The sequence below is a fragment of the Muntiacus reevesi genome, chromosome 16, assembly GCF_963930625.1.
Source record: "Muntiacus reevesi chromosome 16, mMunRee1.1, whole genome shotgun sequence".
NCBI lineage: Eukaryota > Metazoa > Chordata > Mammalia > Artiodactyla > Cervidae > Muntiacus > Muntiacus reevesi.
The window spans coordinates 24,771,936-24,786,276 of record NC_089264.1 but is presented as its reverse complement, the minus strand read 5'-3'; the positions used below and the strand labels follow the sequence as shown (position 1 = coordinate 24,786,276).

Genomic DNA, 14,341 nt, shown 5'->3' with positions numbered 1-14,341 from the left:
GTTAAAGTGCATATGAAGTGCTTAGAACACTGCCTGGCACGTAGTAAGTACGAAGTAAGGATTTTAACTTTTTGATTCTTTCATAGTATAACTCAAATCCTTCTGAAGAACTAGAATTTTAACAATTAAATTGGTTAAATGAAATATGGCATATCCTTATGATGAAATACTAATTATCCATTAAAGATTGTTTTAATAATCTATTATGAAAATATATTTAAGCTATAATATCCTGTTGAACAAAAAGGAAAAAATAAATTAGAAAATCATGCACAATCTAATCTTATATTTAGAAAAGATGCTAATAGTTATAAACTTTGCAACTTATTATGATATTTAAGTGATATTTGCCAAAAGACACTCAGAATCATTCCACCCTTACTGGAAAAAAAGACTTAAAACCAACTGTGATTCTCAGCTGATAATGAGGATAATAAAATGCCATAAATTAGGATTCTTAACAATTTAGAACTGTGTACATTTAATGCATTATTTCTTCTCTACTCTCAAAGGTTGATACCTCTTAAAAAGGACTGCATCCTAGAATTAATAAAGCACTGATTTCTGATACATTCCTCCAATGCCACCCACTGCCAACATACTAACATTACCACTGTTACTTTTAAGCAAGCTCTTGAAGTGCTCACAACTACATATACCAAAAGACAATAAATCACCTTAACCGATCACCCAGATTTAAACAAGATATCATTAGGTACATATATTGAGATCATAAATATAAAAGACACAGCATTTATAGAATACTGAACAAGTGGTGTTTGTGGATTGAGAGTACTCAGATGGCAGCCTGTGGTACCCTTTAAACGGTTTCAAATTCTCAGTACTATTAATTTCACGTTTATTTTACATAGGATTTTTGTCAAACTTACCAGTTTTAAATGATTAATTCATAATCACCATCTAGAGACAAAATTTCCTCTCAACTAATGGTTGTTCTACCTACAGTTCAAGCTCACTCTTCCGTCTACAATAGTTCTATTTCATTTTATCGAATCTGAAATATACAATTATGCATTACAGACAAGATGCTTTCAAATTCACTTAAAGAGTAGATCAAGTTTTCAATTTTACATAAAGCCATACACCAGTTATCATTAAAAATATGAGTCTTCATAACCTGTTTATTCCAATTCTCTTTAGACAGCAACACTAACAAAATTCTTAATGCATACACCCCCATCACCTACAAGTCTTTCCTTACGCTGTTATTTTGACATTTAAAGAAGAACATCTCAATTTAACAACCAAGTTTTATAACTACTATCCCTACCAATCAAATGGTGATGCATCAAGGTCGCAATTTTCATGAGTTTTAACATATTAAGAGTACATTATTTACCTAAGACTAAAGGACTGCGCCTTATTTAAAAAAAAAAAAAAAAGCCACATCAATTTAATTTCATATATATGATGCTACCTATTCAATTTATTAAAAATTAAACAAAATAACCAAACTAATGCTCCAAACTTATGCTGTTCATGTGGAAGACACTACAAGAGAAGACACAATAGAGACTGCCTTGCAATAGGAAATACAAATTCCTTCTACAAGATGGAGAAATAAAAGGACAATTCTAGTTGTCTAAAAGACAATTCACTGTACACATTTTATTTACAGTTTTGTACACTGTCTTAATATGAATGGGACCGCTTTTCTACTTGAGCCAATTTTTTAACCAAAGCAAAATAACCTAAGTAATACAAAGTGTTAAAATACAGCATAAAGATACAAAAACAGACATACTAATTCTAATTAGGAATGTAATTATGATGTTACATTTTTTTATAATCCACAATTAAGTTTAGGAAATCACACATAGATCACTGATTTGAATGAAATGCATAAATTTGTAGCAAAGCGTTGTAGTTTAAGTTACAAAAAAAAAAATTACCAAAGAATGCACAAAATTAATGTTTATTCCACCTTTGTGTCATATTCCTGGATCCTTCACCAATGTTACATGAGAAAGAAAAACTAAAGCAAAACAAATGAAAAACTGAAATCAGAATCACTAATGTTATCAAGTAGGGAAACAAATAAATTAAAATCTAGCAGCCATCAGCGAGAGTACAGCACAGACAGTGCTGTGAAAAGAAACAAAGGAAACTGCCAGGAAACTGTATGCATCACACTCTTTCAAACCAGCAAAATATGCCCCTGCATACAATGGAACGTAAACAAAGTCATTCTCTTGTAAGGTATAGAAATGCAAGTTCTTCTTTTTTTTTTTTAATATTGTAGATGGGTCAAATGTGTTTGTAATGGTTATTTCTATTAAGCTGTTACAGAGTGGGCCAGGAACACATTTATGGATTCTGGGGATGATGTGTATTGTAATTCTTTGATTGGGATAATGGACACTCTAGCCAAAAAAAAAAAGAAAATATGAACACAGAAGTACAAGACAAAGGCGAATGAGACTTCTCTTATATCTTAGCAACACTTAGATGGAAATCAAATTTAAATGCAGTCCACTCTGCTTTTGAAGAGGCTTTGGTTCAGCTCCCAAATCTCGATTGCTTGACGCAGTCTCCTATGAGAATACTCAGAAGGTGTCTTCTTAAACAACAAACCTATTTTTAGTGGTGGAGCCGCTCTTAGTAGCTGTGTCTGCATGGGACTGATAACCAATCACTATCTTTGGAGGAAGTCCTAACCTTTCCTTGTATACCCTCCTAGAGGAAGAAAAAGAAAAGTAGCCATTAATTTTTATTTAAACATACACCCCAGATCCAGCATTACTATTCTTTATTAAAACAAAACAAAACAAAACAAAAAACTAGAGAGTGAAATAAGAAACTGTACATTTTCCTTTTAGCAAAACATACTCTTCCTTTTCACTACAATCTTGGTTAATCACTTAACCAATATTTAAGAATCTACTATGTACCAGGTACTGTGGTAATTATCAATAAATTAATAATAAGCAAAGCAGGGAGTGTCCCTGGGGTCAGGGTATTTAGAGTATTTGATTATTTACAAACAAATAATCACAAATACATATGGTGGAGCTGCATCACATGCAAAATTAATTTGTGTAAAATCAATTATATGCACCTATTTTAATTTTTTGATCTAAAATGCTTCAATTACTTTTTACATATAAACTTTAGTAAATATTTTATGTTACTACAATTACATTTACCTTATCTATTACTGACAAGAAAGCACATTCAAAAACTAAACACTTCGAAGGCAATTTGTAATATTTTCAAATCATATGTGATTCTATTTTAAGGACAAATATGAGTATCAAAGAGGCTAAGTACAGGGGCTGCAATATCATTAATAGGAATGATCTAATCTCCTGGAAAACAAAGAAATCTCTCCTTTTAAATTTATGAGGTCAAAAGTATAATGCTAAGAGAATGAAGCACATCTGAAGGTTGAGAAATAAAAATAAAGTTCAGTGGCTATAGCTCGCAAGAAAAGTAAATATGAGAGATAAAGCTGACAAGGTAAAACTGGACACAGATCACCATATGATCTGAGAACATCACAGGTCAGGCTAGAAACCTGGTATCTAAGAAAAGCAAAATTTAAAAATAAGCACCAAATGAAACAAAAATAAAGATATGTATTTTTCATGGAGCTGAATCCTCCAGTATACTAGGACAATTTATTCATACTCTACCCTCCAGAAGATTTCAGTACCTTCCCTAGAAAAAGGTATTTGAAAATAATTTTATGATACCTAAAATTACAACTAATATCAGGTTGACATTAGGATACAATGTACCTTCAATTATACTCAATCACTAAAAATGCCAGAAAGCAAGAGTACTGAACCATGCAACTTAAAAGGGTGGAAAAATATCCTTCCTTGAAAAACTGAAGTCAAATGTTTAAATAAAGATTTCAAAAATTGTTAACACTGACACAATTAAAAATCTTCCCAAGGAAAGAAATTCATATCTAATTTCTTAAATGCACTTTCAAAGAAATATGAGATCCTCACAATCAGTAAGATTCAACGCTGACAAAAAGATCAGGAATATGACGACAATCAATTATCAATTTTCTCTTACAGAAACCCTCTGGAAAATGAAACCTAGAAAATCCCCACACCTTTTAATTATACTTGCCAGAAAGGAATTATGTTCATAGAATTCATATTGTTGGAAAAATCAACATACAAAGGGGCAAGTCAAACATATTGAGACCCATGACCTGTACTTAATTTCAATATAAAATTTAAAGTTCAGTTTTACTAATTTAAATTTAGTAAAAATTAACATTGACTGACATTTGAGGGGGGGAAAAATGACAGGCAATTTTTGCAAATGGTAGTATTTGCCAAAAAAGTTTTAAAATATATACATGTGGGCTTTAAGCATGGACAAAACCAAGCTACTGTCACTTATATCTTAATGGAAATTTCATGTAAGTGTACACATGTGTGGCAAAATACACATATACCATTTGCCAATATTCACCAATATATTGAGTATTATACATTAGCACTGTGGTTTTTAAAGTACATTAAAGAAAAGACACATTCTCATTTGATAAATAAAATGTGACATGCTGAAATAGTGTTCCAGTGATTCTATACTCCATGAGAGGAAAAAGAAATTTTACAGAAATGAAAAAGGATGAACCAGACACAGAACACCAGTACAGCAGTTCAAGGTTATAAATGTGTTCATGAAAACAAGAAAAATAATGATCTACATAAACGTATTTTTTTAAAAGTAGTTCTGCTTTTAGTTATCTATTTTAAAAGTACACAAACAGTAAAACTTACCCTATATGTGTAACAGCTTCTCTGTTTTCACATTCAGTAGTCCATATTGCTATTTTATCACCTTTAGCTCTAACGTTAACAACAGCTCCACATACATCATCACTGTAGTCATCAAAAGATTCTCCAATAAGGCACAGCAGCTTAAAAGAAAAAACTCAATTTCAAATTACATTCAACAGATTATAAACAGCTTCTTAAGTTGCAAAATGTCTCATATATTTATATACAAAGCTAAGAAAGATTATATATATAGTTTTTTGTCCTGGCCTTTTAAATTTGATGCTTTAATACGAAAACCATTAACAGTTTTGTTAACTTTTTCAGTAAACTGGGCAACTGATGTCAGGGCACATAAAAAGTGAATTATTTTATTAATATTCATTTGCTCTGCTGCTGCTTATACTTGCCAGTAAACAAGTTTTAATGAAATAAATGAAAAGTTGCTCATGGATGAAATGCCTCTTGCTTCTGTTGCTTTTCATTAACTTTCCCTAATTAAAAAAAAAAATATGGCAAATACGTAACATAAAATTTACCATTTTAACCATTTTTAAGTCAATGGTTTAGTGATATTAAGTATATTTATATTCACACTGCACCACCATCCGTCTCCACAACTTTTGTCGTCTTGAAAAACTGAAATGACTTAATAAAGAGTTCTAAATGGTATTTACTGATAATCTCTCCGAAAAGAAAATTAAGTTTTTCCTCAATAAAAGCCATTTACTGAAATATTTATTATTGCTCAATTTAGTAAGTGCTAACCACGAACTTCCCTGGTGGTCCAGTGGTTAAGACTCCATGCTTCCACAGCAGGGGGCTTGGGTTCGATCCCCGGTCAGGGAACTAAGATGGTGCATGCCATGTGGCATGCTTAAAACACTAACTACAGAACAGACCAGTGTTCAGGATACAAAAAAAGAGTATAATCCATGACCTTAAAAGCCTGGGGTTTAAAACCTTTCACTAGAGAAAATGTCTATTATCTCAATTTATTAAATGTTGTATGAAGTCAAAAGTTCCAAATTACATCACAACATATAAGCTGAATGATATCAAGCTACAATTTCACTATTTCCTTCACAGATCTAAAAAGTTGAGTACCCAAAGCAATACTCTAAGGCCTGTAAAAACTTGTATCATACAAAATGTGAAAGTTACCATAATTTTGAACTTAGTGAAATAACTAGGATGACCTTATTGTGGAAAGTCAGTCAACTGCCAATCACTTTCTGGATATGTAATATGTGGCAGGGCATTTTACTGTACTAGTATGTAAATATATATAAGATTCATTCACAAGATAGAACAAAATTAAGTGCTGATCTAGATTTCTAGAGTGGCATCCTTATCTTCTCTTTGAGTAACCAACGTAAAAAGCAACAAAGTTTTCTACCACTTTAATGGCAGAACGTGAAGAAGAGGCTCTTGATGAAGGTGAAAGAGCAGAGGGAAAAAGCTGGCTTAAAGCTCAACATTCAAAAAATGACTGGTTGTATCACTTCACGGCAAACAGAGGTGGAAAATGTGGGAAACAAGAGTCAGTCTTCATTTTTTAGGGCTCCATAATCACTGTGGACAGTAACTGCAGCCACGAAATTAAGACACTTGCTCCTTGCAAGAACAGCTATGACAAACCTAGACAGCATATTAAAAAGCAAAGACATCACTTTGCTGACAAAGGTCTGTCTGGTCAAAGCTATAGTTTTTCCAGTGGTCATGTATGGATGTGAGAGGTGGACTATAAAGAAGGCTGAGCACCGAAGAATTGATGCTTTCCAACTGTGGCGCTGGAAAAGACTCTTGTGGTGCTGTAGAAGATGCTTGAGAATCCTGTGGACAGCAAGATCACACCAATCAATCCGAAAGGAAATCAACCCTGAATATTCACTGAAAGGACTGCTGCTGAGGCTCCAATACTTTGGATACATGATGCAAAAAGCTGACTCATTAGAGAAGACCCTGACGATGGGAAAAATTAAGGGCAAGAGGAGAAGAGGGCAACAGAGGATGAAATGGCTGGATGGTGTCACTGACTCAATGGACATGAGTTTGAACAAACTATGCGAGATAGTGAAGGACAGGGAAGCCTGGAGTGCTGCAGTACAATGGGTCACAGAATCAGAAACAACTTAGCAACTGAATAACTAGCAATACAGTTTTAGTATTGTGAAACAGCTTTATAATTTTAAAATCTTACTGTCTCTAGCCAAAAACGATCGAGGTCACTTCGTCTCTGCTGTTTGTTCAGTGTAATTAGCCATCGTCCTCCTCGTTTGTTTTTCTCATCTTCCCACATAGGCTCAATACCATCCTGCAAGGTTAGAGATACAACAATATGAGACAATATTGTTAGTTTAACTTCAGATAATACTAAAAACAGTAAGCAACAACGATGTTGTTTACTTTATACTCATAAAACTGTTATTGAGGTAGTGGGAAAAGCACACAAAACTTAAAGCTAGAGGCATGGGATTGCAAAAACATGGAATTGCAAGAACAGAGCCCTGATTAGGGCACTTACTAGCTATCAAATATTGGGTTTAACTTAATTTGGAGGTTCTAAAACTTTCTGAATAATATACACCTTTGAGAAGTCATACACATTTCTATATCTAAAAAATACATACAAAAGTTACACCACTTCAGAGAGCTAATGAATGTCCCACCCACTAATAGCTGACAAAACTCATAAAAGTATCTCAAGGACGCACATACTCCTGACAAACTCTGCACTTCAGTCTACTAAGTATATAAAGAAGAAATAGGACTGGATAATAAAAGCTCTCCTCAAAATCAATCACAGTATGTGCCCATACAGCTACTAAAAGAAGCCAAAATATACTTATGCTAAAATATGGTAAAGTTAATACAATTATTCTCCAAGCATCACAACATTAACTATTTCTAAGTTCACGGTAAGATTTCAATGAATACCTGAATGGTCTAGTCTTATAATAAATATATGAAGTCACCAATTAAGCATACCTTAAAAAGTGAGTAGTCACAGCCAGGCATTAAATTACTAGACAACTGGATATGGTTGTAAAGACTAGGTAAAAGAAAAGAACAATTATAAACATAGAAAATGTAGTGCAGAATTTAGGTGTTTGTATGTACATTCAGAGAATATGATAAAAATAAACAAGATAAAAACTCGCTTACTTTCTTCCCCCTAAGGAGTCAATTTCTGAAACAGACCAAACAGATCTTAATAACAGTCAGCTTTAAGAATCAATCTGATGAGTTTTAGAAAATATCTTCAGTGATTTTATCCTGACAATTCTGATGTATTAGTTAACTTAATATATACACATTATTACAAGAAACTGAGAAGAGAGGTACAAGATGGCTTTAAGTAAATGAAAGAATCCATGAGGCTAATAGGCAGTTTTAAACACACAAAGACAAATCTACAGAAAGTAAGATAAAACTCCCTGATCATTAGGATTGCATGACTAAACTAAGTCAACATTATTATTATCTGTGAAAGCATGAAAGAGTGGAAAAGATCAGAGGTCCTCAAACACCACACACCATTACTAGTTTAAGTCAGCAAGCATAATAATCTTTGGGGGAGCTTTTAAAGACAGAACAGTTCCACATCCTACTTCTTACAATTTTAATTCCTTAAATATAGGCTGGAACCACAGAATGTGTATTTCTAAACTATTTCCCAAATAGCAATGTAACAGATTAAACATTTGGGATGAATTAGGTATTCCACTAGCCTGAAGGTAGAATGCTAGATTGGATCATTTGATCTCTTGAAGTCTACCATAGCAAAATTGTTATAAAACTGGCAATAGAGTAAGAATGCTTTGCCTGTCTCCAGTATTTTATACAGAAGTGATGATCTTATATGACTAGCAATAATACCACACAGATGGTATTATTTTCCTTAGTAAGATTTTCTTACTGCTATTGTAACCCAGTCTGTACTTCAAGTAGAGTTTTAAGAAAAGAGTCAAGGATTCTTTGGATGACATTGCACAGTTTAACAACAAATCCAGTTTGAATGAGAGAGAGAGCATTAAGACAGCATACAGCTTGCTGGGTTATTCTATCTAATAGTTAACTCTTTCCAAACTAGATTATCACTGACAAGATTCCACTAGGCAAGAAGAGAGACATGGATACTAACAGTACCTACAGAATTAGAATCACCATTTCTTCACAATTAATGGCTAGTGTGGAAGGGACATTCTTCAGTGGCAGTCAAAGTAGAAAAGACCAATGCTTCTTTCGGCTGTCTTCTTTCTCCTTAATCATGCTCTAAGGTCTTTTACTAAGTTTACAATTAGAATCTGTAATGGCACACTTAAATAGAATCCTAACGCTACAGACAAGACCAGATTAAAAAAAACAAACCTCAAAGGCTATTTCATTAAATGTGCCCACCAAAAGTGAGAAACTAAGAAGTGACAAAGATAGAAAGCTTAAGGATTTATCTCTCAATTATGGCATAAAAATCCACTAAGCAATAATATTGCTTACAACATGCCTAAAAACTGTGGTGTCATGTTCTAATTAGAGGCCATTTAGGGATATAATTATGTAAAACTGGTGACAGCCAAACAAACTCAGATAAATGCAAATCTTATTCAGTGGGAGAACAGCTCAGGACTCTTGCTCTCCCTCCTCCACAGGGTATTGGAGACTATTATGTTTCAGAAAACTCTTGAAAAAATACAATTAGAGAAGAAAAACAAACAACTAGAGAAGAACACTCAATGTTTTGATGAAGGCCAAAACAGAACCATAATTTAACTAGACCTATGAATTACTAGGAGTTTCAAACGAAGTTCATTTTTAAAAAAATGTTTTCACTAAATTAAAAACTTTAAAAAAAAAAAGCCCATAAGTTGAATTAAAAGTGACCAAAGTGATCCCAACATAGTTTCTTTAATTATTCTATGCTTTGTTTGTTTTCAGTGATTCAAATGCACACTAAATGCCTAATATGCTGGAAGTATACATCATATGTATAAAATTTTTAATCGTAATCTATTAATTTATGATTTTCTAACCACAATCTATCTGTGTGATACACCCAAGCATTAACATTAAAACATAGGAATCACATCATTGATATGATCCAAAATATACCAACTGAACAAATCAGAATACTTAGATAACTGCTAGATAATTTACAGCTCTTAAACATGTTTTTAATAAGCTGTATCTTTCATGTTCTCCAACAGCTTCTCCCTATATATTTTTCAAGCAAATAAGGCATACTAAATAAACTGTTTTTAAAGAATCAATATTCCAAAACTTCCTGCAAAGAACTTTATAGCTCTAAATTAAATTATGTTGCTAAATCTGAAACAAAATCTCAAAAATATTTCAAGTATTCTTCTTAAGTTGACCACAAAGTATAATAAAATTATCTATCATCACAGATACTGTCATTCTTTGATAAACCCTGATTTATGAGCAGTTCAGCCTTTGAAATCTCAGTATCTTTATCACAGGAAATCCACAGTTTATACTAAAGAGAATCTGCAGAAATGCTAAGAAAAGCATTCTTTTCCTAAGAAAGCTCTGGAATACCTAAAAATAGAGCAAATTTGCCTAGGTAACCAAGAAAGGGGACAAGGTCCTAAAAGTTGTCATAAGTTCCAATGACAATAAAGGATTCTCAATGAATGATATCTTAGGACAAGAAATAGAGAAGAGGCAGAGCTACAAGATGGAAGCTTTCTAAAACTGTTAAGAAATAATCACCAATTCTAACAGCTGTGAGAAGATGGACAAGCAAAAAAGTAAATATTAACTCTTCACCTTACCCTTTTTTGTGTGAATACAACTTAAAATAAAAAAGTACACAATACAACAAACATCCTAAAATGGTTACTTACGCCCAAAAGTCTTCAACAGTATCAAACTTAGAGATCAATCGAAGGTTTGCTTGCCAAGTTTTGCTTTTATCATTTTTAAAAAACCAGAGTGCCCATCTAAAAACAGAAAGTCAGTGTCAACAGAAGTTTTACATCCATGTTCAAAGCAGCAGTGAGTTTCACTTATTAAAAAAAATGTTGTCTGAAAACAGTTTTCCAAGTGGACATATATTTTATAACTTTATGATTAATGCTTGATAATCTCAGACATAAAAATGAGATGCATTTCAACACCTACTTGGTAATGTGTATTTGCCAACCCCTGATCAAGGAAAAAAATATTTTGAAAAAGCAAAGGCAGAAAAACTACTAAACACACAGTATCAAGTACTGTACCCTGGATGTCTAAAACTAATTCAGTCTTTCCTGAGAAAATTAAAAACAGAACTACCATTTGATCCAGCAATTCCACTTCTGGGTATTATCTGAAGAAAATGAAAATACTAACTTGAAAAAGATATATGAATCCCCATGATTAGTGTAGCTTTACAAGAGGTTAAGATACAGAAGCAACTTAAATGTTCATCAGGGGGTGAAAAAAGAAAATATGTATGTATGTATGAATGTGTATATTCAATGGATTATTCACTCAAAAAAGAGAAGGAAATTTTGCTAGTTCCAACATGGATGGACCATAGAACTTTGTAACAAGCTAAATAAATCACACAGTAGACAGGAAAAACAAATACTACATGATTTTGCTTATACGTGGAATCTAAAAACAACTTTAAAAAAGGAGAAAAACCCACCCCAAGCTCACTGATACAGAGAACAGACTGGTGGTTCCCAGAGGAAAAGGGGTGGGGAAATGCATGAAGGGGATCAAGTGGTACAAACTTCCAGTTATAAAATAAATAAGTCATGGGGATGCAATGTACAACATAGTAAATATAGTTCATAATACTGCACTGCAAATTTGAAAGTTGTGAAGGGACTAAATCTTACAAGTTCTCATTATAAGAAATTATAAATATGTATTGTGATAGATGTTGATTATGATCATTCCATAATATATACAAATACTGAATCACTGTGTTGTACATTTGAAATTGTTACACCTCAACTGAAAATAATAAAATTCCATTCCATCTTTAAAAAAAAAAAAATTGCATTCAGTCATTAAAGGTTTATTCTAAGAAAATGACTGGATGACTAAGCAAAAATATTTGTACAATAAGGTTCTTAAATTTGGAAAACTGTAAACATCTTAAGTGCCTATCAACAATTCTCAGAATGTGGTTTACAAGACCCCTTAGGCATCTTAAGACCCTTTCAGGAGCACTGATGCGTAAAAACCATTTCATAAAAATCCTAAGATATTTTACTTTTCACTGTGCTGACATTTTCACTGGTGATGCAAAAACAGCAGCAAACCTAGTGGTGATGTGCCTAACAAGAATCACACAGTGGCACCCTGTGCCACTACCGTTTTCACTGTTCCTGTACTATCATCAACTCTCAGAGGAATAGCTGTCAGTTTCAGTTAAGAACGCCACTGATGAAGCAATAATAAAATACTTGTTTTATTAAATTTCAATTTGTGTACATGTTTTTTTCTGCACAAAAATACTTCTGCACACCAAATACAATGCTTAGGCAATTGAGTTGTGAGGAGAACTAGTTGCTTTTTCAAAGAACACCACTTTTACTGGAAGAATAGGCTGATCAAGCATTGTTACTTCTTGAAAAATGAACAGTGAGCATGTTGCTAAAATCTGAGCTTTCAGGAGAAAAATCAGAATTTTGGAAAGCCTGCAGGTGCCACTAAGCATGACAATTTAACAAAACTTGGGGACATTTCTGAGGCATTTAGTAATGATGATGTTATTGTTTTGATATCATATAATGAAAAATGCCAATATTTAGATCTACAAACTCACTGAACCAGTATTTTCTAAATGACCAGTAGTATGCATGAGTGAAGAAGGATATATTCCAAATGCAAGACAGATCAATGGATTTTAAAGTAACAGAGTAGAAAAAAGTTCTTGGATGTGGTTTCAGATTCTACATCGCAACTAGCCTGCAAGAAACCTAGTATCAAAGGAAGGAGATATTCATAATTATAAAAGGCCATTAAAATTTCTCCTTTTCCAACCATGTATATTTGAGGTCATATTTTATCCTTATACTTCCTCTGAAACAACATATCTCCAAAGACTGAAAATGCAGAACCAGCTATGAAAACCTAGCTGATTTCTATTAAGTCAGGCACTTAAAATATTTACAAAAATGTTGTTCTTCTCACTATGTATTTTTTATTTTGAATAAATTTTTTCCATAAAAATCATTTACATTAACATTCAATGGGTTAAGTGAATATGTAATTTTACATTTTTGAGAATTATTTTATTTTCTAATATAGCAAATGAAAATAGATGAAAATCTACATAACCTGTAAAACACTGTGGAATCCTCAATAATTTTTAAGAATGCAAAGGGGTCATGAGCCCAAAGAAGTAATATTTAAATAATTACAATAAATAACTTAAAAATATAATAAACATAATATATACATGCAAGAAGACTTCTAGGCCACTATTAAATCGGTTAATTGTGTGGGCTAAAAAAAAAAAAAAAATAGGATAACTGTGTGGGTAAAATTCTCTTAAGACTGACATGAAACCCAGAAACCATGGAGAAAAGTTGGTATTTGATCATATGAAAATAAAAAACCTTTAAAATAACATAACTCTTTAGACAATGTTAAAAGACAAATGATTTGGAAGTGTATTTTCAACCTAATCCCCCTTGGATGGTTAGCATCCTTAATGTACAATGCTTGGAAATAAACTTGAAAAGATAATCCAAAAGAAAATAACAGACAATAAGAACTGAACAGATTTCTCACAGGTAAAAACACAAATAAACAATTGTCTTGAACAAAACTGTTTTGAAACTTCAAGAGAAGAAATGCACATTTAAAACAATAAGACATTGTTTTCGCAAATCAGACTAGAACCAATCTGACAGGCAATTAAATTTAACAGATTGACAGTACCAGTTGGCAAGGATGCAGAAATCAGTAATTCTAAGCAGATAAAGGAGGATAATTTGGCAGTGTCTACAAAGGTAGATAATGGGCAGTCTTAAACCTAATAACTCTGAAATTTTACCATATAGATATACCACTATATTCACACAAGTGTAAAAAAATATAAGGATGTATATGTAAATTTAAAAAATCTGCATACTCATTAATGTAAGCCTGATAAAATACACGACTATATATTCATTTAATACTAACAAGGCTGTCGATTGAAATAAAGACTTAAAATTTACATGTACAAACAAAAAACTCAATAGTATGGCAATCTGTATTAAAAAAAGTATATATATGTACATTGAAAGGTTTTGGAAAAACACAAACCCAAATTTTTAACACTATTTTGGGGAGTGGAGCAAAACAAAATGGGGAAGAAGGAATCAGAGAAAAACAGAGAACTTACACTTTGTATATTTCGTGCCTCAATGATTTAATCTTTCTTACAATACTATAGTGGTTTTTTTCTTAAAGAAAACATAATTCCTTACAAAATTATTTACAAAAAGTAAATAATGAAGAAATTAACAAAATCAGAACCAAAAATGTCTTAGAACAGTTTTCAATGTGATATTTTAATATTTTATGCAAGAAACAGAAATTATAGAGAAATTAAAATCCTCACA

At 32.3% G+C, this 14,341-nt stretch overlaps 1 protein-coding gene and 1 non-coding gene across 2 annotated transcripts in view; one reads left to right on the top strand and one right to left on the bottom strand.

The window, feature by feature from the left end:
• Window positions 1-1,124: 1,124 nt before the first annotated feature.
• The window catches only part of EIF4E (eukaryotic translation initiation factor 4E), a 38,791-nt gene continuing 25,574 nt past the window's right edge, over window positions 1,125-14,341 (bottom strand). The window contains exons 3-7 of the mRNA XM_065907545.1: window positions 10,634-10,729; window positions 7,758-7,821; window positions 6,970-7,083; window positions 4,770-4,909; window positions 1,125-2,697 (exon numbers count right to left, since the gene is read on the bottom strand). Coding sequence (XP_065763617.1) covers window positions 2,583-2,697; window positions 4,770-4,909; window positions 6,970-7,083; window positions 7,758-7,821; window positions 10,634-10,729 — 529 coding nt within the window. The 3' untranslated portion in view covers window positions 1,125-2,582. The remainder of the gene's footprint in view (window positions 2,698-4,769; window positions 4,910-6,969; window positions 7,084-7,757; window positions 7,822-10,633; window positions 10,730-14,341) is intronic.
• On the top strand, window positions 5,543-5,615 carry TRNAW-CCA (transfer RNA tryptophan (anticodon CCA)). Its single transcript has one exon. It is a non-coding gene; the product is annotated as a tRNA-Trp (tRNA).